The 25297-nt window shown below is 37.7% G+C and overlaps 3 protein-coding genes and 1 long non-coding RNA gene across 25 annotated transcripts in view; 3 read left to right on the top strand and 1 right to left on the bottom strand.

The window, feature by feature from the left end:
- Positions 1 to 113: 113 nt before the first annotated feature.
- LOC100879367 (uncharacterized) lies at positions 114 to 7541 on the top strand. Of its 9 annotated transcripts, none has more exons than XM_012282723.2 (29): positions 114 to 403; positions 465 to 600; positions 655 to 811; positions 888 to 1026; positions 1158 to 1422; positions 1482 to 1591; positions 1669 to 1863; positions 1943 to 2068; positions 2137 to 2238; positions 2344 to 2462; positions 2521 to 2721; positions 2778 to 2871; positions 2979 to 3046; positions 3105 to 3234; positions 3294 to 3397; positions 3476 to 3671; positions 3756 to 3977; positions 4163 to 4333; positions 4419 to 4554; positions 4669 to 4836; positions 4903 to 5164; positions 5239 to 5565; positions 5676 to 5922; positions 6014 to 6156; positions 6234 to 6404; positions 6484 to 6646; positions 6704 to 6838; positions 6908 to 6985; positions 7327 to 7541. In XM_012282723.2, exons 1-29 carry the CDS (start codon positions 248 to 250, stop codon positions 7345 to 7347), a joined length of 4542 nt encoding a protein of 1513 aa, XP_012138113.1. In that variant the 5' UTR covers positions 114 to 247; the 3' UTR covers positions 7348 to 7541. The 9 variants fall into 9 exon arrangements, 8 of the variants coding, with proteins under 8 accessions (XP_012138113.1, XP_012138112.1, XP_012138117.1 ...); XM_012282722.2 differs by having other exon boundaries at positions 6908 to 7031; XM_012282727.2 differs by lacking the exon at positions 3756 to 3977 and having other exon boundaries at positions 6908 to 7031.
- LOC143264039 (uncharacterized) lies at positions 3436 to 4882 on the bottom strand. Its single transcript, XR_013037383.1, has 2 exons — positions 4751 to 4882; positions 3436 to 4630 (listed from the first exon to the last, which is right to left on the bottom strand). It is a non-coding gene; the product is annotated as an uncharacterized LOC143264039 (long non-coding RNA).
- Positions 7542 to 7950: 409 nt separating the features above from the next.
- Positions 7951 to 11513, top strand: Arf79F (ADP-ribosylation factor 1). Of its 4 annotated transcripts, XM_076529240.1 has the most exons (6): positions 7951 to 8090; positions 8175 to 8371; positions 9155 to 9326; positions 9463 to 9572; positions 9756 to 9881; positions 10065 to 11513. In XM_076529240.1, the coding sequence occupies exons 3-6, from the start codon at positions 9179 to 9181 to the stop codon at positions 10227 to 10229; spliced, it is 549 nt and encodes a 182-aa protein (XP_076385355.1). In that variant the 5' UTR covers positions 7951 to 8090; positions 8175 to 8371; positions 9155 to 9178; the 3' UTR covers positions 10230 to 11513. The 4 variants fall into 4 exon arrangements, with proteins under 4 accessions (XP_076385355.1, XP_012138073.1, XP_003702087.1 ...); XM_012282683.2 differs by lacking the exon at positions 8175 to 8371 and having other exon boundaries at positions 7960 to 8090; XM_003702039.3 differs by having other exon boundaries at positions 8019 to 8371.
- Positions 11514 to 11716: 203 nt separating this feature from the next.
- The window catches only part of sog (chordin short gastrulation), a 141678-nt gene continuing 128097 nt past the window's right edge, over positions 11717 to 25297 (top strand). The window contains exons 1-7 of one of the 11 annotated variants that reach the window (XM_076529207.1): positions 11717 to 11847; positions 15166 to 15307; positions 15446 to 15761; positions 15863 to 16151; positions 16237 to 16340; positions 16463 to 16570; positions 16700 to 16815. The gene's annotated coding sequence lies outside the window, so the exon portion shown is untranslated. Of the gene's footprint in view, positions 11848 to 13576; positions 13844 to 14058; positions 14374 to 15165; positions 15308 to 15445; positions 15762 to 15843; positions 16171 to 16236; positions 16341 to 16427; positions 16571 to 16699; positions 16816 to 25297 lie in introns of those variants that run through there. The other 10 variants (XM_076529204.1, XM_076529212.1, XM_076529203.1 and 7 more) reach the window with 10 other exon arrangements.

Genomic DNA, 25297 nt, shown 5'->3' with positions numbered 1-25297 from the left:
TTATTGTATCCTTCCTTTTTCTGTCTGATATTTATTTTGTTATTCACTGGCGAACACATGTATATTATTTTCAAGATAGCTTTTATTTGTAAACAGAAATATGTGTTTTATTATTTTCGAAATTTAATGTACTCGATTTTGCGATGTTGCGTTAACGATCACATTATATTACACTGCGATTTCATTTGTTTACTTCGTCAAACAGTAATTGCACCTATCAAAGGTAGAATTATTCAAGTTTTGTAAAATGAATTCTGTACGCTTCGCCTCTACAGAAAATACCGAGAACAGAAATCTTCAAAGAACTCCTGAAAATGTATTTAATTGGAGAATGTCGTACAGCGTTATTAAGTCTCGTCAAGAGAATGTTGTACTGCAACAGAAGTATTCCTATCTGCTTTATGTTAGTTTCATTTGTAAAATCTTAATAGTTCAAGAAATAGTAACTGTGCCCATTTTTACAGAGTCGAAAAAAGAGATTGCGAAATGCGTGTCCGGCGGATATAAAAATGTTGAAACTCGAAACAGATTTTGATCAAGATTTACATTCGAAGTCTAAAGACTCGGATAGCGACCTTGAAGAATACGAAGCTCGATTCGGTACGAAACATTCTTTCTCTTAGAAGCTAATAAATTATTCAAAACTTTGTTTAGATGAATACGCCAGCGAGCTAGGTCAATTGGAAACACAAAAATTGAAAACTTGGGATGAATACAAGAAACTGGTAGAACTGACGCAGGTGAAGCCAAAGATTCGCAAGAGATCGCCATTAGTGCATATTACATCTCTACCGAGGCTCCAAATTTATTCGTAACTCTTTAAAATTATACTGTTTACAATTTAGTGTTTACGGTATAATAATTATATTTAATTTGATTTATATTAGGGAAAAGTTTATTTCGCTGCCACGAAGACACGGTCGAGCTAAAAGGAGCATAATCAAGCTGCAGCCGAAACAAACCATCCTGATCGCAGATACTAATTACGTGCAGTTTCGTAATTTTAATTTGAACCGGTTATATAAGGTGTGTACTGAATATGACACGTTAATTATTATTGTAGTGTTACATATATGCCTCAGAGTCGAACTAGAGGTTTAGAATCCATTTAAAGTTATAAAGTTTCAATAACTGATGAGCCAATTCCATTATTTCAGCAAACAGTCACGTTACAAAATGTCAGCACATTACCAGCAAGATTCCAAATCGAACCCAGGCCATATCGCTCCAACTTTCGCGTGATAATAAAACGTAGCGAGGGTACCCGGAACATTGTTCCCCCGGGAATGCAATTTCAATTGATCATCTTGTTCCGGTGCAACGAGGTTGACGAACCGGAAGAACTACTGGTGCTGAAGGTGGAGAATGGAAAACCGTTGGTCATCAAGTTGCATGGATACAAGGAACCTCCAATTTTATTGGGTAAAGAAATTGGAAAAAGATTCAAATAAATTCAATGTTAAACGCAAACTCCTCCATAGGGACCTGCCTGCCGTCCAGAAAGTCCCTCGAAATTTTACAATCGAACGTCAAGTGGGTCGTTGAACCGTGGCAACCAGAATCATCGTCTTCTTCAGAAGAGAGTACAGATGTGTGTACTTGTAAATCTCTATCTGAAGTTATAATACTTATATTTATTTTTTGATTAGTTGTATAATAATGTTACAGGCTAGTGAAGAAAGCGTGACATACAGTATCGAGAGCTGGGAAACTATTCACAATAAATTTGTCAGCACGACTTTCGACTGCAGAATAGGCTTCGTGGGAGAGACAGTTTATGTACCCATCAGATTCAAGAACGTTGGAGGAGGTGGTAGATTTTTCATAATGAGCGAAATTTCTTGGACTTCCATGTACATTCAAGTACGACCACTTTTTTGTATATGTATTTACTGCTTTAACTTCTGACTGTAACTTTTTATTTGTTTTTTTTTTTTATCAGGACGTCACGGATAAAAACGTGTTGAAATTATCCCGTTTCACCGTGTACCCAGCGTATTTCAAGATAAAGTCGAAGGAAAGAATGATTTTACATACGACCTTCTCACCTGATTCTTACGGTGTTCATGTGAATGTTCAAAATCATTTAATTTTATTTAATATATTTTCTTGTTTGTATCAACATATTGTTGCTAGGTGGACAAAGTGTACGTACTTTGCAATAATTGCACTATATTGGCCACAGAGATAATTGGAGATGGTGTGATATTTGAACAGAATTTAATCCAGATTGATAAAGTATATATTCTTGTCAACATAAATGGCTATGTATCGACAGTCCATTGTATAACATGAAACGCAGGCCATGGAGATACCAAAACAATTATTGTATACAAATTACAGAAATTAACAAAGGATCGATCAAAGAAGGACTTGGATAAACGCGCAAATTACTGCATAAATTTAAGCACAAGTGCTCCAAACATATTTGGTCAATGCACAATTACCGTGACTAACACGAGGTATAAACTTCAAATGATCAAAGAAACTGCTAGACAATAATAAGTTTTGGAATTTCAGCGAAATAAGAATGTACTTTCGATGGGAAAAACGAGACATTGAAAGCGACGAGAATGAAATAGATGAGTACAATTATTTTCCTCTGAAGTCTCTTTTTATTCAGCCAGAGCAAGGTATATTTGCTCCAACTTCTATTCACCATTTTACTGTAATTGCTGAATACAGTAATTTGCAACCAAATATTTATTTTGCTGTTTTACAGTGAGTATATGATAAATATTTTCAAGTTACGAAATTAAAACTTTGACAACTTTTAGATTGTACGTGGAGGACATACCTGAAATGGCTGTTTCAAACAACTTACTATCTCATGTTCAAGAATGCACTAACAGACAACGTAGTTGTGGAAATGTAATTCTTATTCTTATATATTTTATAACTGGATACCTAATTTCTCATACAAGTAATAATTTATTACAAACTAATGAAATAATTTTATGTACTAATGCTGCTACTAGTCTGTAGATGTTTGGATTGATGATGTGGAGGTCTGGTTGGAATATAAACTAGAGGACCAAATTAAAAGGTACATCTACATCTTAATCAATGTTTTATATATATTTCAATTCTTCATCTTTAATTAGTGATCAAGCATTTGATGAAATAGCAGAACGTATTACTGGAAAGGCATCATATTACAAGGACTTCATAGAAGACCAGTACGAAGGAACAGAATACGGTCATGACGATGAATATAAATCAACGAGTCAATTGGTAAACGCACGTTCAATTTTTAATTTTACTTCGTTCATCGAATTTTTCATATTTTATAGTTAATAGATGAACTATTTGCACATTACGACATCCTGAATCTAAAGCAATTTGTGCCACACTGGCGGGAACGTACGATAACCATGGGTATTATTAGACCCACGAGGTATATGGTTACACAATATTTCAAAGTAATTATACATGTAAATTTTTTGATATTTATTGCGTATATTGTATGCACCAGGACTTTGTACATTGGTATCGAGGAAACTTGTGTGTTGACGATAAAAAACCTCTCCGATAAGGCATTAATTTATTCGTGGGGTGAAGTGAATGGCGAAGATGCAGAGAAAGTGAAAGTCTGTGCGTGCCCTGAGAAAGGGGAAGTATCGGGTCGAACTTCCGAGAAAATTAAGATTACCCTTACACCGATAAAAGAGGTATATACTCGTGATATACAACTTTTTGCTTAAATTTATTCTACTACTCGTATGGACATACGATGAAAGAACATATATTTCCAGGGGATAGTGCAATCTTTATACATGCCCTGTTTCATTGGAGGTTCACAAAAAATTATAATACTTGGTGTAGAATGTTACATCGAACCTCTCTATGTGACATTCTATTTTCCATTGACCGACAAAGAGCCTGTGAAATTGAAGAACAATTTTATTCAAGTCGAGTGGCGCATGAATAGTCTTCAACTTGCTTTTGACTTAGCAGGAACAAGTACAAGGGGCATAGTAAGTTCTATTGTACTGCCAAGATTGCAATAAAATGTTCACTAATTCAAGTTGAACCTATAGTATAAGACTTTTACATTATAATTTTCTAACGATTCTTAAATAAATATTTACAAATATTTCCATAAATTTCTTCTGATAATTAATACAATAATCACATCATGTTACATTTTGCAACGTTGCAGAAGCTATTGGACAAATATCGAGCAAGAGAAGAAGAAGAATTAATGACTGCAAATCTGGATCAAGGGGATGTTCTTAAAGACGCTTCTGCAGGTCCTTCGATTAGCGAAGTGGCTGCTGAAGACTCGGGAGAGGAATTTACCTTGAGTACACGTACTTCAGAAATCATTCAAGTATAATACCGGCAGATTTTACCACAAGGTTCCATGAACTGGAGAATATTCGAATATCGTAATCTAGTAATTCATTCAACTCTAGATGAGTAACTTGGTGACAGGAAACGGGAGAAGCTCTGATGTTTCTTCTGGAGATATAGTTCCTTTCTTCCAAACAACTCTACCATCCGGTCAGCAACCAGTTGTACTTGAATTTTTAAATCTACCTTTGAGAACAGGTACATTTGTGTTGCAATAGTAGGCTTTTCTTGGTTTGGGGGGATGTAAGAGAAAGACTTTGGAGAAACATAGATGCTAGAAGATTGACATAAAAACAGATATTAAATTTTTAGTGGAGAAGAAGACTTTCATCATAAAAAATGAAACATCTATTCCAACTAATTTTCAAATTGACTTAAAAAATTTCTACCCTACTATGTGTTCTTGTGAAGGGCTGTCATTGGAAGATCGTATCAAATCCATCTACAAGAGAGTTCATTGCAAACAGAAAAGTCTGCTTGGTAAGAAGTAACTTAATTGTGAATGTGATTTAAAACTAATACTCTCTAGCTCATTTTATTTTACAGAAGATACAATGTCCCGAGTGAAACAACCAAAATCAGGAGTTGTAATTTACGTTGATCCCGTAAATTCATATGTTGGATCTTTTGAGGCTGTGCCTGTGAATATTTATGTTTATGGTGATACGTGGGGTATTTATGTTGACAAATTGGAGATAAATATAAGAGGCTTACCATTGTATACGTTAGAAATATGCGTGCAGGTGGTTGGGTTACCCATATGGTTATCAATTTCGGATAAAGGACAGTCAAAAATACCTGTTATTAAGTTAGAAAGTTTATCTGTTCTTCTATCTTTTACAAGAAAGAACCTGATGTTTCAAGTCTATTAATTACTTGTAGATATGGAACAACAATGACAGGAGTACGTCTGCAGGAAAGAAAAATAATAGTGTGGAATAATAGTATCATACCTATAGCTATTAATTGGCATTCATTTATAATTAAACCACAGATAGAGAAGATGCCTTTTAATGTTGTGTTTGATATTTGTACTTCATTTACTGACAAGGTAGCTTCAGATATGAGAGCTAGCAAATTAGGAAGTGTTAACGAAATTCCTGTACAATATGAAAACTGTTGTTCTAAACTAGAAAATTCAAAAATCCACGAGTTTGACTCTATGGGAACCAATGTTGATTCTGATAGTATAACAGGATACACTTATTCGTAAATATTTTTTGATAATATAATAGTACTTTGACAACACTAATTTGTAGTATTTTATGGAATAAAGTATTATCTAGCAACAATATATATTATTTTATAAAATAATTTAGGGGATCCTCTTATATGGCCATATCCTGGAAATCAAATTATGAATCTTTATATACTACTGAAATTTCAATAGACTATACTAGTCAAAGTATTACCAGAACTTCCAAAAGTATTTTTAAACATGAACAAGATGAAGACACTGCATTCTTGGATATAAATCATCATAACATTGCCCAGGAAACAGGGGATACTGAAATCAAAGTTTCAATACTTCCTTATTATGGATCTATTGATACAAAAGCTGGTGCAGTAAGAAAACAGGAAACATGGATTATAATAGTCTTTTAAGAAAGATATTTGAAAGTATGAACAATCAGCAAATACTTTAAATTTTCTCAAGGTTGCTCCAAGAGAAATGTTTCTTCTACCTGATAAATATGCTTTTCTAACTATCAATGTACAACCTGAAAAATTAAAAAAGAACTATGAAGGTGAACTATTTTGTAAAATCCTGGGATTCCTACGAATTGCTCCTAGTGATAAGTTTGTACATATTTTTAACTAATACTGCAAACCAGTGAAAGTTAAAAAAATTCATAAAGTGGTTTAAATTCTTATAGGTATAGAGACAACTATTACTTTAGACAAGATGGAAATTATCTTTCCCCTATAGAGATTGATGTTACTGCAAATATTATTCACCCAAAGTTGACCTTCAATATTCCTAAAATAAATAGAACATTTGTGTGCTGTGCTTATGATGTGATGCAAAGCGAAGGAAAAAAATTAGAGTATAAAAAGAAAATTCAGTTGTCTTTATTAAGAAAATATTCATTCAGCACAAGCTAATTGAATATTTTTTATATTTAGATTGGTTCAAACATTTTTTTTACACAACCATAAACCTGAAACAGTACGTGTAATGTTTGAAACATACAAACCATTTCATATCAAATCTGTTGCAATTTATGCAAGAACCAATCCATGCAAACTTACAGGAGTTATATGTATTAATCCCAAAGGATGTGCAGAAGTAATCTACATTTTTAGTTACTTCAAATGCAAACACTGAATAATGTCTTTTTTGCAGGTAGTAGTAGTATGTATTGTAGATGCACAATTCATTGAAACAATAATTCATACAAGTAAAAGTCAAGATATGTATGATTCAGTAATTACGATAACAGAGCCATTGCAAATTACACACACTGATAAAACTCAGCAGGTTTCAATCTTAATCATTTTTTAATTACCAAAGTAAACATTATTTTTCATTAAATATATTCAATTTCAGGATATAGAATTAATTTTGGAAGTTTGGCTGCCAATACTAAAATTATCATCATATGCATTAAACTTTGGTCTAGTTTATGTAGGTGATACTAAAAAATTAATGTTAAACATTACAAACTTATCAAGTACAGTTGTATTTCTTAATATTTTTGAAATCTAAACTAAGAAATATAAAATGCCATTAACATTACAATTTGATTAATCTTTTAACAGTATATGGTCAAGGTATCAAAATTAATAACAAATTGAAAAACAATGATTTTATACTTGATCAGAATGATGTAACACTAGCAGGTTATTCTGATAATAAAAGCAGTTGTTTTATGCTTACAGTTTCCTTTCAGCCAAAGTAAATTAATTGAAGCAAAAACTTGATTACAGTTTATGTTGATTATTATATTTATTTATTATTTTATATAGGAAACCTGGCCAATCGGTTGAAACATTAGAGATAACAACTGGCATTCCTTACAATACAGAAGAATGTGAAATTTATGGAGAAGGAACATTAGATGAAAAATATCATACTCCGAGTGTATAAACACACAAAGGATCATGATAGATCTTTTGAAGGCACGTTTCAAAACACAAGAAATTCATTGTAGTTTTCAATAAAACTTAATACTTCTAAATTATTAGTATTTGTTGACGAGTTATTTAGAACCAGTAGGTTATTATCAACATAACGTAAGTATAATTAAATACGACATATACAAAATAAATTAGTACACTTGTTGACCGCCGCTCCAATACCAACTGAAGTGTTATGAATAATGGCTCCGGAACGATCAATATTTATTATCAATAATTTGTCAATATTATAAAAATGCTTTCACTTTCATCAGATCATCTTATCAATAATTTAAATACTGGCAATGCATTAATAAATTCTTTCCGATCTTCAATAATCTTGATAATAGTGAAATATTGACAATATATATTGATCGTTCATGAGTCCCTTCACGACTTCCTCTCAGTGTCTCCACCTGCCGAAGTAAACGCAAAACACAGAAGATTTTGCATGTCACGTGACCGACGTAGCCAATCAGAGAATTTCGAGGGCCCTATACGTGGCATAAGGCATGAATCCTTTCCACGTCCGCCATTTTGACATACGGTACTTTTCGAGAGTGTTGGTTTTATGTTTTATCGTTTCTCGTGAAAATAATCTTTTTTATCGAAACGTAAGTAACGCAAGTGGCTTATACGGACAACGTGACATTACGGGAAACACTGAATAATCAGACAACGTTTATAAATAATGGAAGTTTGAGCGGGGAACCCTTGACGATTTGCTGGGGAGTAGGTCGAAGGTGACAGACAACCGGGTGTACGCAGTGGCTTCACAAACCGCACAATATCTTCCGCCTTGCTCGCAATACTTCGGTATTGGCGTTTTAGGTAGCCGATCACGTTTTAAAAGTGCATAGATCACCAGCAAAACGCTCTAGAGTGATCCTTAACGGTATGCTAGTTCGATAATCATAGCGATGTATTAAAATGAGAATCAATAGCGGGCAGCGTGAGCATCTCGTGCATGCCTTCACAACATTTTTTTCCTTCGTTAATCTGTAATCCATGATTCGAGTCGTTCGTGATAATTTTTTTTTTATTGTTTGCTTCCTATATTACGTGCAGGTTAGCTTTTAAGCCTTTGTGTCAGAGTATCAGTAGTTCACGCATGTTTCTCTCTACGTTGGCTCCGTCTACGTAATTTCAGTTTTTTCCGTTCACGAAACGTGTTCCTTTTGCTCACTCGTGTATACGTGTTGAAAATTGTTATCTCGAATCGATCGAAGTTTCTTTTTCCGTTCGTTCTGTGGAAATTATTACTGTGCGATTTTGAATCGTATATAGTATTATACGTAAATTGTATCGTACATTGTATGGTTGCATATGTCTCGTATAATTGCGATTCACTGAATGAATTTTATATAAGAAATTTGTGATAATAAAGATATAATAAGGTTATAAATTCATAATTGTGCACTTTGTGGCTTTTGTATTTTTACAGATGATGCTCTTGCCCTTTAATTTTTCAATGTTTTGTTCTTACATAATTGTTAATGTATATTTGTAAATGAAATCTAGATTAATTTTTGTATTTGCATTAAAAAATGGTTTAAATAAAATAAACAAAGAACCATATTAATGTTGTGTTCCGAATAGTTGAAACGTTGATGTCATTTTTATCATATAATAATTTTGAATCATAATTTAGTCTTACACGAATTATTATTTGTTTTAGGTATTTACATAATCAACAGTAACCATGGGGAATATGTTCGCAACATTATTCAAAGGCCTATTTGGCAAAAAAGAAATGAGGATTTTGATGGTGGGTCTTGATGCAGCTGGTAAAACCACAATTCTGTACAAATTAAAATTAGGGGAAATTGTCACTACAATTCCCACTATAGGTAAACATAAACATTTCTTTACAATTGTGCTTAAAATTATATTTTGAAATTATTTCAATTTTATTTTCTTTCTTGGAAAATATAGAGAAGGTATATCTGATGATGAATTTTACTGATTTTACATTATAAATTTTAGGTTTCAATGTAGAAACAGTTGAATACAAGAATATAAGTTTTACTGTATGGGATGTGGGTGGCCAAGACAAAATCAGACCTCTGTGGCGACATTACTTTCAAAATACACAAGTATGCTATTTACTGATTTAATTATTTTTCTTAATGTTATTAAGGTTTTACAACTTTTTTTTTAGAATTATTCTTTTTCTTACTACTGTTAAATTTGTGTTTTAGTATTAATTTTTACATAGGTAACTTACGAAAAAGGATTCTATTTTTACACCTATTCCTATAAATTAAATTTATTTTCAGGGACTGATATTTGTCGTTGACAGTAATGATAGGGAACGTATCGGTGAGGCACGTGAAGAACTAATGAGGATGTTAGCAGAAGATGAACTTAGAGATGCTGTACTTCTTATATTTGCTAATAAACAAGTAAGTATAGTTACAGATATATTAATACACAAAACATTCTTTAATTCATCATACATAATGCCTATTGTGCAAATACAATGGACAGATGCCAGGAGAATTGTTAATCACTAAGCCAAAAGAAACCAATTAACGAAACAATTTATACACTTAAAGATACATACACTAAGATACCTTTAATTTTAGGATCTCCCAAATGCAATGAATGCAGCGGAGATTACCGATAAGTTGGGCCTGCACTCTTTACGCAATCGTAATTGGTACATTCAAGCAACGTGTGCCACAAGTGGAGACGGACTTTACGAGGGCCTCGATTGGCTCTCTAATCAGCTCAAAAGTGCCAATCGCTAATTGGAACGTTATTCTGTCAACATTCAGTTGCTATATTAACATCATAAAAAAAATCAGCTACACACCTGTCCCCCCATGAATGAGTAATAATATAAAAGAGGTAACACTAAGTGCAAACTGCGAGTTCTTTTGGATCTTCAGTGGAGGGTGGAGAGATTATCGAAAGTTGTCGTTGTGCCAGGAAGTTTTGGGGGGAGGGGAGTGGAGGAACGGCCGCAAACACATTCGAACGGCCACACAGGACTATTGCCTTGTGCAACTTATTATTATAATTATTATTATATTAGCATTATAGTTACACTTTTTACACAGAGATACCACGAGAAAGGTGGAAAACTTGGAAGTAATTGTATTAAAGTACCTAACTCTGAAACATACAATATATATTGATTAATTAATAATTTGAATATCTTTGAAAAAAAATTTAAGAACAAAAAAGTGAAGTACCCATGGTGTTATCAGTTTGAATGCGTTGGACATACTGATTATCATAATGTAGCTGCATATTGTACATTACATTATATAAATACGATGATAAAAATGTGATCAATAGATGAGAGAATGTTGCTCTGTCCACTACATTACAAATGTCGCATCGGCCCATCAGTTGACATGAAAAAGAAAAAAAAATGGCAGTGAGTGGTAACTGACGGTGCAATGACTTACTGTTTCTAGTTGCAAAAGTTTGTTTCTATTTTTTTAAGTTTTCAGTGGTATACGTCGAAAAAAAGTAAAAACAAAACTATACAAAATGGTTGTCTCACTGCTTGGTCATCGGCAGGTGCGGTAATTGCACCCTCCTTCACCTGCTATCGATGAAACTAACAGTCAGTCAACCATTTATATATCTCAGTGTAAAAGAGATATCATTTATTTATTGCACCTTGATAAGGTAAAATTAGAATATTGTCAACATTCCGAAATTATGCATCGATCGTGGCGGGAAATGCAGATAAAACGTTAAATGAAAAAAAAGAAACAAAACGATGGAAAAAAAACGTGGAATAAAACAAAATATTAGGAAAGAACCTCTCGCAGTAAAGAGAGATAGGCCTCGCAATTTCTAAGCCAGCAATCCAAACTGGCATGGCAATCTGCCAGATAAAACCGTTTTTGCAAGCCCTTCAATCTCCTAATGTTTCTCCTGTCCTTAAAAAAATACATTGTTTTTACGAAATAATCTTTCCCTAATTGATCAAATCGCCTTTCCGTCATATGCGAAGATTCGTATAATTATATATGAATGTTTAAACAATTTGTGAAATATACTGTAATTGTGCTTTATGTAGTCTATGTGTTATTTGCCGTTTAAATAGTTTGTTTTTGTTCTGGCTGATTATAAATAGATTTATATATGATCCTACTTCGGGGTGCTTGCATATTGCGCAAGGAATGGCCAGGATAAAGGAGTTCCAGCATTGATACGAAATTAAAACGTTATCGTAAAAAAGAACACTTGTGTATATCGGATGAATACAAACGCACCTCTATCCTCATGGCGAGCTCAGCCTGCACGCATCCCTTGTTCAGACGATGGTACTTCAGTTACAAGCACGATTACTTTTTTTTTACCGCTGAAGACTGTGCACTGCCTATACCACATGTTTCATTTAGTAACGTAAGTTTCATTTCTTTTTTTTTTTTTAATTAACTAATTATACATTAATTACGGATAAATTACGGGTTATAGATTTTTATTCTTCCTAAAAAAATAAGAATAGTGTATAACAGTGATGGGCACTCGCACCGATAGACAGAATTGTTGAAATTGGCTTTATAGAAAAGTTATATATGCAACACTTGAAAATTTGGCGGGCACTTGATCTACCCATCACTGTTATACATTCTTCTTGCAACAATATATTATATTTGTGTGTGTCAATTTTCTATTTTATTTTTAACAACGCGTGTAAATTTATCAATCTGAGACAATATGGATTTTAATCTAGATTTTTTTCTCCCGGTTATGTCAGAACAATAAATAACATAACGTTCAAGATGTACGATATAGACTTTTATTACCAGCAGAAGCATTATTAATCGATACGTTATTGATCGAGATATCTTTATGATCATTTCTTCAAAGATTCAGAAATCTTTATCAATGATTGTCTGTTATATTTCATAACTACTATCGCGCTAATTTCATGCGTTGTCTTTTTGCTTTATCTACTAATCGTTAATTTGTTTCAAATTTCCATGATTTCATATAACGCTATTTCATTTATCGATTAAAACGATTCATCAGCGTCAACAATAAATGGGTTAAAAGCTTACAAGTCACATTCATGACATCGCTCCTATGAGCATGACCTCATGTCGTGACATTTTCATGCACGTAACCTTCGCAGTGTGAGTAAGTACTCGATACTGTGCATTGTCATATTTAACTTCATATAAACGTACACTCGTGTGTAAACGTAGGCTTCCTTCGGCTAAGAACGATTGCAAGGCGAGAAATTTCCCTTTATTGGGGAGTCTACCATACCTGTCAGTGTACATTATGTTCGTGCGAGTAAATCTCATTTTATTATTTGGTTAAATAATTTTACAAATTGGCAAGAAATGTATTATACATTTAAATTTCAATTGATCCGATAGAAAACAGAAACAAATGTTCAACTTGTTATCATTAAATAATTTTTGTATAGATTATTACGTAAATATGGATAGAATATTATAATTCGAAAGTATATGTTATTATAAGGAGTATTGTGTAGCTATGTATATTATTGAGTATAAAAAATAAATCACGTGAGTTCTTTTAAAGACTTGAAGACTTTTTATGCACGTGTGTGAACTCGTCAGGCAAATTTTTTTCCTTTCTCGTGAATGGTAAAAAAACCGTGGATAACATTCTCAATCAGCAGACTGGATCGAATAAGTTTTTATCAGAAGTTTAGATCTAAAATTCAAAGTGAAAGCTAACGGAAATTAGTTTTCGATAAAAGAATTTTTTCTAATTTATACCGGATACTAGTTAATCTAGTTTAATTTATGATTAAGCGCACGTCAATGTTTCTCCAAACTTTCAGTATATAATTGTAATTACGAAGTCGATTGAATATTAGTTCTATGACATTTCAAATATGTTTTATGAGCATCGAAACGAATATAACATGCGCGCTGCACTGATCGTGATGAACTATAATATCGATATGGTAACGACTCTGTGCGATTTTTATTTCTACGAAAGGTGCGATCATGAAAAAAAGATGGCGCTATCGATCAAACGAGGCCAGTCGTCATTTCGTATCTATTCAGCGTACTTCCTATCCATCATGTTTATGGTTCTCCGGTGCTGCCATGTACATCGCTCGGCGATGTATGTAGATATTGCGCTTGTGAAACGGCGCGAAACCGGTGCCCCTCGTATTTTTAGAATTATTAACAACCTGCAGAGTAACGATCACGTATTGAATGTCAGACGAAGTTGTTTGTGATAGATATGCCTCGTAGACGGCGCCAGTCTTCTTCGTCGGTAATAACGAAACGTCCGGTACTCGTCATCGCGGTCTTTCAGATCGCGCGCCTTTTCACAATCAACCGCGTAAAATCGTCGATCGTCGAATAATAAATAGCCGGTGAAAAGTTCGTTGAATGCAGACAGCAAGGTAAGCGAAAAATCCTTCGTGAAATGGTAATCGTGTTCGTATAGTAACGTACAGCATATAATACACGTATATATTGTGTACGTATAGACGTTATCGTTCAATTTCGAGGTTATCGTGTACGCAATGACTCATGCGGGACGGGATACGAATTTTTTGGTCGGAATTTTTCTGCGGGAATTAAAACGAACGTTAAATGGTAAAAGTAAACGTAGACCGCTTGCAGTTTTTTTGTACCGCGTCGTTGACGAGTTTTTTGTTATTATGATGAAATATCGTTCCGCAACCTGTCATTTGAAGCATGCATTTATCAATAACGCTATGTTGTTTGACTCGATACATGGCGCGATTTAACATGTTCTCCGTGTATCGGGGGCTGTGGGGTGAATTAAATAAGTAAAAATATTATCGGTATTAATATTCATCATGTTAATTGACTGTGATGCGATTCGTGTCGTACACATATCGCTTAGATAGTCGATGTGGATTTATGGCGCGAACGTTCGCCGAGTGAATGGAGTACACGTATAAAGGTACAGTGCATTATAATAATAATAGAAAACTCGTCTCGATCTCAGAAAATTTATATCACGAGTAAGAATAGAAAGAGAATTCTACCCTACATTCGGGAACCGAGAAAAACTTAACGCATTTTCCTCGTTCACCGGAAGTCTTAAAAAATCGACGCGTCGAGAGAAGGTTCTCGAAACAGACCCACCGTTGAATATAAAAATCTGTCGACATGTGCAATCGTTGTTATTGGTGGTATCTTATATTTAGACGGTGTCGATGTTTCGATGACCTTCGCGAAAGTTTGGACGAGTGTAATGCATCTCCGGCGACGATAATATTATATGTATGTACTACTTTTTTTCTTTTCATCGCGTGCAGATGCGTTCATATCGACGCACCGTTCTGTCCTCGCGTAATGACGTTGCCAAAAATGCGTTCTCGAAGACCCTCGATCGGGCACACGAGACTTCTATGCATCGCGCTATAAACCGTCCCGAGTTTACACGACCGTCTGTGTTTTCCCTCCGACGGGCCATGGTTATTAATTTCCCTTGGACATTGGAAAAATATTATTCCAAGTCGAGACCAGATTGTTGTTGTGCCAGGCGAAATTCTCAGAGGGTGGATTCTCTCGATGGTTAAGAATTTTCGATCGGTCCACTCAACTTCTCGTCGAATAAACTCCACACGAAATAATATTTTAGTATCACTCCACGTTTGTTATTGGAGTCAAATTTTTTTTTCGAAGTATTTTATTAGGTGCTGTTCACATAGGTGTATCTTCAAGAATTAACTTTTGTTTTTTGTAACAGTGGTGGACATCCAAGGACATCGATAATATGGAGTACTTGACGAGAACGAAGACATGCTCCTAGATTTCTATAGGTCCATTTTCCTATGCCGGATCTCCCTACATTCCAGCCTCCTACGTCCTAGGACTTCCTCAGGTATCAGGTATCATTGCACCAATGTCCCTAGGGTATTCCTAGACTAAGGCACTCCCTATTTCGCCATTATTTCACACTAATACTATTCATCACTATCTTAATCATAACGTATCAGACCTTCTAAAGTTCATATATATTTTTTCAGAAGAAAAGCCATAACCTAACCGCAACTCAAGACAATGGTCTCTCGACGTCAGGCTTTCGACGTTGCGTCGATCGAAAAAATGACGATCGTGCACGGGCTCGTCAAATTACAAACGAGATTTTACTTGCTTCATCATCGCACAATTGTGCCGTGCAGAAACGTACGAGCTTGTACGCGCATAATACCGCGAGAATGGCGCCAACATTCCCATCTGTCGACGCGTGTGCGCCGTAAAATGTTGGATCGCGACGTGGCCGTTTGCCGATAACGGGTCGGAGCCTGTTGCGTGGGTGGTGTGCTACATAAGGAATATAAGGTAAATTAGCGGTGGATAGAGAGAATGCTATAGCACGTATGCACATACGTATGTACAGTGCAGAAACGAGAATCTCTATTAGTTGCAACGTGTTAATGTAGGTAAAATCCTAGCTGCTGGTACAAGAATGCCGTATAATTCAGCTATTAATTGACGCCTGATTGCTACTCATGCAAATTCGATTAATGGAAGCGGTCGTCGTTCAGGCGACAAGAAATATGTGCTTTCCGAGTGGCGCAGAATTGCCTTTGACATTTTGCTGCCTCCACGATGAAAATCGGGCTTTTCTTCGCCTTCTCCCGCTGTTAATTGGCATCTAAATGACGAACAACCGTTATTTATACACTGAACATTCATTAAGATCGAAGCACTACTATTGCGGATGCAGAAGTAGGTTTATAATTCTTGTGTAAGTTGTATAATTCCCGGCGAAACACTAATTTACTTTCTGTACACGAAATCCATTCTATTTCAGCATTGTCCTTACTAATGCTAAGTTGAACACGTACATATGCCATAGCACAGAAACGCGACAGAAGAAACATGTTAATTCTGAGACTTTGACTCGTTGTCCCGAAGGTACCTTCCTATCCACTTATCTTAATATTCTCAAATTTTGGAATTACTATTCGCAACTAAATCGGTGGCTGTATTTATCCATTGTAGTCTACGCAACTCAATCGGGATATATTTCATTTCAGTGCTATCCTAATCCATAAATATCCGAGTACGTGACTGTCAACAGGTATACCATGGTATAGAAACGTTGTAGAAGAGACAAGTCAACTTTGAGACATTAATTCCTAAAGGTACCTTCCTATCTACGTATCTCGTTGTCCTTAAACTATGAAATTAATCATAACTTATAACTGAAATGTTGTCTGCATTCATCTATCATAGTCTGCGCCGACAGTTGATCAGGATAAATTTCATTTCAGTGCTATCCTTACTAACCCATGGAATATTCGAACAGTTGGACAGCAACAGGTATACCATAACAGAGAAATGCGGTAGAAGAAACAAGTTAACTTTGAAACATCAGCTCTTCCTCAAGGTACCTTCCTATCCACGTATCTCTGTGTCCTCAAACTATGAAATTAATCGCACCTCGTAATTGAATCGTCCGTCGCGTTCATCCATCATCGTCCGCGTCGCCGTTCTATCAGGAAGTCGCCGTTGCCTGTCGGGTTTCCACGGATCGGTCGGCGTTTCGTTGAACGACGGCAAATAGAATTTTAAGTACGCAACGGGCTAGGTTCACGATGAAGCGGTGAAAGATCGAAGTAAGCAGAAGCGTCAGGAAAGATGAAATGCTCGATAAAGCTTGGCTGAAGTTTCACGAGTTGCTCGGTTGTCGACAGCTCCTGAAATATCGGTATTCAATTTTGGCTGTGTACTTTACAACGAACTCGGCGGCCTTCCAAGATTCCTCCGGTTCGTTGCTCGAGAATTACGAGCCATCGATCTTTGCGGCGTGCCTCGTGAAGCCGTCGCGTCGCGTCGGATCTCCTTCGACGGAGGCAAAGATGCCGAGGCGAGGAACCGAGCCGAGCCGGCGTCGAGTGGTTTTCGTCGGCCGGCGTTCTTAATGTTCACACCGTGAATAACGTTTCGATGCGTGGCCAGGGTATAAGTCACTCGGTACGTGCATACGCGCGAAAATTTACATAAACACGTGCGCACGGGCTAAAACGCCGCCCGCGAGAAAAAGGCCGAGGGGAGGGTCGGTAATGGGTGAACGTGTGGGACGAATAATACCCTGTCCGCTACGTACAGTTCACGGCAATATAACGTTCGTTTTAGACATCGTTCTCTGTGCACTCGTAACCTGTCTCGTTATTAAGTATTTTCTTTCGAAACAGTTGCAATAAATGTTCTATTTATATCTACAAATAGGTGAAGGCGGATTACGATGCAATTTACTTCGAAGGTATGTTTTTAAGCGACATTAAGTATCGTGCCTTTTGTTATGGTGACACAGTGACATTTTGTTTTTATGGCTGGTTTTATGCAATTCCACGTTGTGAAAGTTTAGGGATTAAAGGGATACGTGGGGGCAGATGTTTTCCATTATTTCCAGATCAAGAAGAAACAAAACTTAGAAGAATCTGGACATAGCCTAAACTCTTAGAAAATTTTTAAGATGCACAGAAACTCTGACTTGGTTCCTAGAAGCTGTTGGAGACTAGGAAGCGACAATAAGATTCAGAAGAAAATCTTAAAGAGCTTATAGTCTAAGGGAAGTTTAAAAGCTAGAACCCTACCGAGGATAAGAAAATCTGACTAATTTGATAGAAAACACTGGATAATAAAAAATTCATAGCAATATGTGTGTTCGCAAGTCTGAAACCGTCTGTTCAAACACGTTCTCGATCAACTGCCATAATTCAGAAATCACCACTGACGCTGCAGCTGTTTTATCGAAGTAACGTTTGTTTACCAGCCCACACGTACGTCGTTTTATCGTTTACGCTGTCGAAAGATGTATCGATACGATTCCGGGAATGACAGGCTCGAGACGAAAAGTTCAAAGCGTTCTAGCATTACTGTACGCTTCGCGATAATCTCATCTGATGCGAGAACGCGTGTGCGGCAGAGGCGTGGACTAATAGATCCACGCGGACGTATATATATTTGTGGATGCAGAAGGGCGAATATTTCTGCTCCAAACACGTAAGCTTGGATCCGCTCAGGGTGTGTACTTAGAGTGATTATGCGCATATGTTATACACGCTTTATTTACATACGCGTATTTCATATTTATGTACCGGAGTCGCCGAAAGTGGCACGCGCGACGAGTACTCCAATCTTAATATTGTACGTGGGTATTGTTGAAAGTTTTCGATACAAGCGTGGCGATATGACGCGCGGCAATATGAGGCGCTGGTTATACGACGCGTAGGAAATACAGTACGTGGGAAATACCATGCGTTGCGAACACAGTCCGTGGGAAATTTATGTACCGGAGTTGCCGAAAGTGGTACGCGTGACGAGTACTCCAATCTTAATATTGTACGTGGGTATTGTTGAAAGTTTTCGATACAAGCGTGGCGATATGACGAGCGGCAATATGAGGCGCTGGTTATACGACGCGTAGGAAATACAGTACGTGGGAAATACCATGCGTTGCGAACACAGTCCGTGGGAAATACCACGCGTGGCGATATAAAGCGTGAGAAATAATGCGTAGCAAATACAATGCGTGGGAAATACCGCGCATAGTAGTTGCAGCGCATGGTGATACGACGTGTAGGAAATATAACGTGTGGTTATACGATGCGCAAGAAACGTCAGTAGCGAATGCAGTGGCGATATAACGCGTGGATAATATAACGTATAGGAAATGCCCATGAAAGTCCGCATGAAACCGACGATATAGCAAAAGTCTAGACTTACATTCAGAATTAATGTAAAATTAATTCAAGATTTTCTTGAATTTTCCGTACAGTTATTTATGATTATCAGAATAGTCCACAAACGTGTTTATAAAGTTCCGTTCTAATTTACCCTATTTGTTCTCTATTTCTGCTGTTTTGTCGGTTTCGTTGTCGTTGATAGATGGAGGCACTCCGAGGCTAGAAAAATGGAAGCTTAAGCAGCACGCGATAAAACGAAGATCGTTCGCGGATCGAGAAGCTGATATTAAAATTAGCTGCAATGTACCTTGACCAGTTATAATATCGGTGGTGTAATCATGGTAGTAGAGTGTGAATGGTTTAGGAATCTACGAAACGTGGGAAAGTGAAGTGAGAGTTGTACTCGGAAATTGTTGGGTGACATTATATGCAGCAGAGAAAGTTTCGGAACAAATTTTTCTGATTTATTTAATTCAATATTTTAATAAATACTGTAAGATCAAAGCTGTGAAATCCTCCATAGCATTAAGGGTACTTGGCGTTGACTGAAGGTTAAAAATATTAACTGTGATAATTGACTGATAATTGACATATAATTATTGATGCACTTGACAGTCAAATAAGAAAATTTGTGAAGTTTAATAAGGAGTAAATGGATTGCGTAACACGCATGAAATTTAGCCAATATCACACAAACCTAATGACATCTGCATTCGTTTCATAGCAATGTCAGGTGTGTCAGTTTCTATTTGCGTTCGAAAACGAGCTAGAATCTATTCGATTTTCGAAAGACCCGCTAAATATATTCATGAACACCTCGTACGGTTTCGCATATTCAAAGATTTCTCACGTTCCTCCCTTAAGAACGATATATCACGAGGATACGTCTGGCCGTCGAAGTCTAGACCACTCGGAACCTGCGGAGCCGGGAAGAAGCCAGCACGAGCCATGCGTCATGCGTTCTCGCAAAAGGAGGAAACAAGGAAGAAAAGGAGAAGCCCGTATTGCAGGACGGGAACGGATTCCGTGGAACTAGTTTATCAAAAACAAAATTTTAACGAACGACATTTTATCTTCTTCCCGGTGGATGATTTACGACGCGAGGCAGTACGTCTGTCCGGCCAGTGGGTAAATAGCGGCAAAAGAAAAGGCAACGAGCAACGTTGTCATAAATATCGCGTCTGCTTTCTAAAACCCGTCTAGCTCCCCTTAAAACCAGCTTCACCGCTGAATATCTGAATCGAACGACGCCGGGACACTTGACAAGTGGTCAACGACGAAGCCGATACGCGACTCGGTTTCGCGCGGCCATTCAAACTCCGAGAAATTAAGATCGATTTCGCGTCTAACGAGCGTCGTCCTAGCTCGATCGCTACGATGAAAACAAGAATAGGAAGAGCACGGGGATGGAAAGATGAGATCGAGCCGGTTGGTCGTTCAACCGAGCCAGTTACAAGGGACGGCGCCCGTGATCCGGTCAGTTTGGCGCGAGACTTAAGTTCTATTCACACCTGGATACTATCTAAATTGCAGTTTGGTGAAGATGACCTGAAGCGCTTAATACGTGCAATGATACCACACGTAGGAAATAACACATGCGACAATTACTCTGTGCGTCATTGCATACGAAATACGACGCGCGTAATCGTGATGCGAGGTAGATACACAATCACCGCTTGCGATAAATGTAGCGTACGACAATTACCGTATGCTACAATTATCGAATGAGACATTGCGCATTACTACGCGTACAAAACATCACACGTGATATATACCATGCATAGAAAATACCACGCGTGACCAATGTCACACGCAGTAAAATATCATAGGCGACAAATGCAGCGCGCAACAATTACCGCGCGCGACAAATATGACGCGACAGGCATCGCACGTAGAAATACCACAAGGGATTACCGTGTGAGAAATATCGCGTGTGTCGAATCTCACGCGCAGGAAATACCACGCGACAAATACCGCACGTAACAGACGACACGCGACAATTACCGTACGCGACAAATATCGCGAGCACTGTATTCCGCGTACAATTATCGTACAATACACGCGACAAATGCCACGCTCGGAGGATACATGTGTCTATGCAACGTGAGACGATGTAACGGATGATAAGCAGGACTTGTAGCGGATAAACACGCGCAGAATACAACGCATACAAACGTCGTACAATATTTTAACACGCGCAGGTGTGTACAGGGCTTAAGTCGCCCCTAGAGTTATCGAAGAAGAGAGACAGACATCCGCAGACCGTTGAAAAAACAGGGAGGGACATATCGAGGTGGGAACGGAAAGAAGAGAAGAAAAAAAGGATCGTCGAGACGGGAAAGAGGAAGACGGCGCGAGCGAGAGGTAAAACGACGAAGAGAATCAACGAGGTAAGAGAGTGGAAAACGTAGGAAGAAGAACGGGAGGGACAAAGAGAGGAAGAAGCGAGTACGTTGTATACGTGGGACGGATAATACTTCCTTGGCGCGTGTAATGTACCCGTCCGCCGGCGCCGGCGCCTGCATATACTTTCCCTCTCCCTCCGCCTCGCGGACAGTGCGTTTCTTACTCAAGCGTATTTATAGTGTATTATTATTATAGTACGTTTACGCGACATGACACAGATTCTTAGCTACGCGCCCCTACCTACGAAACTTATGTATATATGGTCATGTCCGGTGTGCGCCAAAATTTCGAGCGTGCCTAAAACGAGGTTATGGTTGTACACGGTTTCTGCATTCGGCACCGATGTTATTCTCGGGCGAGACGTAAACAAAACATTGTTCGCATCGATTTGCGACGAGAGCCTGTCGCGACACGTCACATTAGCGCTTTACATTTGGTCTTGATTAGCGAGCTCTAGAATGCAGGACGAGGTTCCTGGTTGGCTCTGACACTTTAGATTTTATTAAGAGCCCCATATGTTATAGGCCCTTGCTAAGTACCGAGTGCTTCCTTGCCTTTAGGTCCTTGTTCGAATCTATTTCTAGAATTTGGATTCTCTCTAGGATCTTCAGCTTCTGTGGTACTCTAGATTCTGGCCACTCTATGAGTCGTAGGATGTCCCTACTTTTCAGGTTCCATTTGGATTCCTCTAGAACCTACACTCCTAAGATTTCCCTAGGACTCGAGTCATTGACCTAAGCTCCTTGTAGCTCTCGTTAAGTAGTTCCAAAGATCCTACAATCCGTCTAGATCCTAGAATCCAGTTAGTTCCAAAATTTCCCCTAGACCTCTTCCTCTAAACACTCTCACTAGAGGCCACCTTCGATTTTGTATGCTGAACATGCTAATTACCGATTTCACTCGCAGTAAATTACAGGGTGTCGCGTTACGTCCGCATTACTGTGAGAAAGCCACGTGAAATCGTTGTAATTGACAAAGTGGAAGCAATTGTTACCCGAGTAGCGTGTGTGATTAGCGTATTAGAAATTCGTTGGTTAGCAGCCTGTAATGGACAATTCAATCCGCGTACTTGGTCATTATTTAACGCGACGACATCCACGACGACAGAAACTGGTGTTTACCGGCAATAAGAAAAACATAGCGTCGGCACTGTGTTCATTTGAATTTTTCCTCTTTGGCGCCGTAATTAATTGACCTCGTTGGCCGGGGACTGCAGCAGCACGCCGCGACTGTTTTTATTCCGCCGTTTATCGTAATGAATTTGTCTGGACGTCGTAAATAAAACAACGCTATCGACCAGAGCGGATTTTTCTGCCGTTCGAGTTCCATATTCGCCGCGACGTATCGTCACGCGTTCGAGAAACATTCGAACAACGTACGAGCTATGTTTCTTGTCGTTTTTCGCGTTCGTTTATTTCCCGGATGCTTTAACCCTTATCCGGTCAAGGTTGTATCTTAAAGCAAGAGAGATCAGGGTGAAACGATTACAATACTGAACGAAAATATCTGCAATTTTTTTATTTGGTATGCAATATTTCAGCAAAATAATGTAATGTAAGATTGAAATAATGTAATCAATATTATCAATACGGAATAGTTACCCTTGGACTTAAATTAGAAACTAATTCGTGCGTTCGCCATTTTGTCTGACTGTTGCGTAAGATGGTTGACACGTCGAGGTAAAATGGTTGACATACTGGGATAAGGCGGTTGATACTCTGACGGTTCCTTCGTCTATGCAGATAAGAGTTAAAATTATAATTACAGTAAATAAGTTATAATGTCAAGCGAAGGCATAGCGTTTAAAAAAGGAGGAAAGTGCATGACGAAGGTTCGAAGGCAAAATCAAGAGGCCCGTTCGAAAAATTCCAAGTTCCCTAGCTGTGATCAAGGTCTGCTCGCATTCAGCAACAGCCGGGTTTACCTGAATGAACCAGTACGTGGTGGAAGGGGCAAGTATTTTTCAAGAATCAGCGGGAGAAGCGGTCGGTAAGGTGAGAGGCTGAGGAGAGGTGTGCGGGCAGGTGTCTCGAGGCGCCGGAAGGTCGTAAACCGATTCGTACCACGAGGTTTCCTGTGCCGACTGTATATAGTGGCTCCGGCGTTATTTACACCTTGTAGCGCACTGTAAAATTCTGTACGACCCTGTTCTTCCCTCTTGGCCCGTCGTCCGCTCGAACGCGTTCGGTACAGTGGCTCCCACACCCGTTCGTCTTCTCGTGTTTCAGAAAACGTTTCAGGTTTTATTAAGAGATCTAGTGACTTTCAAATACGCGAATTATTTGGGAATATGATGTCACTTAGACATTTAAGGGATGAGTGAAAATGGTTTGCAAAATTAACAAGATTTAGCACTAAAACTAACAAACCGGTCAAATGACCACTCCACGAGTTTCCGATTATAAGGTACACATTTTGTTAAAGTACATTTTTTGTAATTCGCATTGATTTTCATCGCGATGAAGAATAAATGTATGTTCTATTTTATGTTTCGTCGTTTGTTTATTTATTTTTTAACTTCATTTTTAATTTCACATTAAGTATACACTATATGCCGGTAGGTTTAGGTTTAATGTAGGTTTAGACGAGAGTAGGTTAAATAGACTTGTCCAGGAATGACTCTAATCTAAGGATGATCCCACGACAATGTCCCTGCAGAACACGACGAAGCTTCACAGTCGATATATCAAACACGATTAATATCCCAACCAATTAAGAAATCCTAGGGAAACAGCTCTCTCCCATTGAATAGACGGAGCACCGAAAGATCAAACGAAATTCACCCCGAGAAACTTAATTTCGTGCCGTTGGAGAGCATTGAATGGGCCACCCCATCTTCTCACCGGCAAAGAAGGGATCGAGAGGAAGAAGCGTGGTTGGTCGCACAAAAGGAGCGAAATCTTTCGGCTCTCCCGCCGAAAGGCAGGATGAACGGTTTCCGCGGCACCATTAATCTCCAAGACAATGGCCAGAGTTCTACGAAAAACTGAACCGGACGCTGCCACGATGAATAAAGTTACTACTACTTTGGTAGTTTCACCTGGCCATCGTACGACCCACGGATAATCCGGGTATCGAGTGCGGAAGCACGATTTGATTGTGCAAGGTACATGGGACGAGCCCAAATTGTCCTCTCGTAAATTACAGTGGTTCCCATAACGAGGATTTTCGATGGGGATTGAATCTTGACAAAGTGTATTTGTATGGCACTCGAGAAGTTTGATGTGGTAGAAGGATAGAGAATATTGAAGACGATATATTTACAATGTATACACTATTGGTTAGGATTTAAGTTTAAGTTTAAAGTTTAAGATGAAAGTTCAAGATGGAAGTTCAAGTTTGAAGTTTGAGATGGAAGTTCAAGATGAAAGTTCAAGTTTGTAGTTCAAGATGGAAGTTCAAGATGGAAGTTCAAGATGAAAGTTCAAGTTTGTAGTTTAAGATGGAAGTTCAAGTTTAAAGTTTAAGATGGAAGTTCAAGTTTGAAGTTTGAGATGGAAGTTCAAGTTTGTAGTTTAAGATGGAAGTTCAAGATGGAAGTTCAAGATGAAAGTTCAAGTTTGTAGTTTAAGATGGAAGTTCAAGTTTAAAGTTTAAGATGGAAGTTCAAGTTTGAAGTTTGAGATGGAAGTTCAAGTTTGTAGTTTAAGATGGAAGTTCAAGATGGAAGTTTAAGATGGAAGTTTAAGATGGAAGTTCAAGATGGAAGTTCAAGTTTGAAGTTTGAGATGGAAGTTCAAGTTTGTAGTTTAAGATGGAAGTTCAAGATGAAAG

This window comes from Megachile rotundata, chromosome 3, assembly GCF_050947335.1.
Source record: "Megachile rotundata isolate GNS110a chromosome 3, iyMegRotu1, whole genome shotgun sequence".
Taxonomy (NCBI): domain Eukaryota; kingdom Metazoa; phylum Arthropoda; class Insecta; order Hymenoptera; family Megachilidae; genus Megachile; species Megachile rotundata.
Note: the sequence above shows the minus strand (reverse complement) of the source record. Positions and strands in the feature narration are given on the sequence as shown.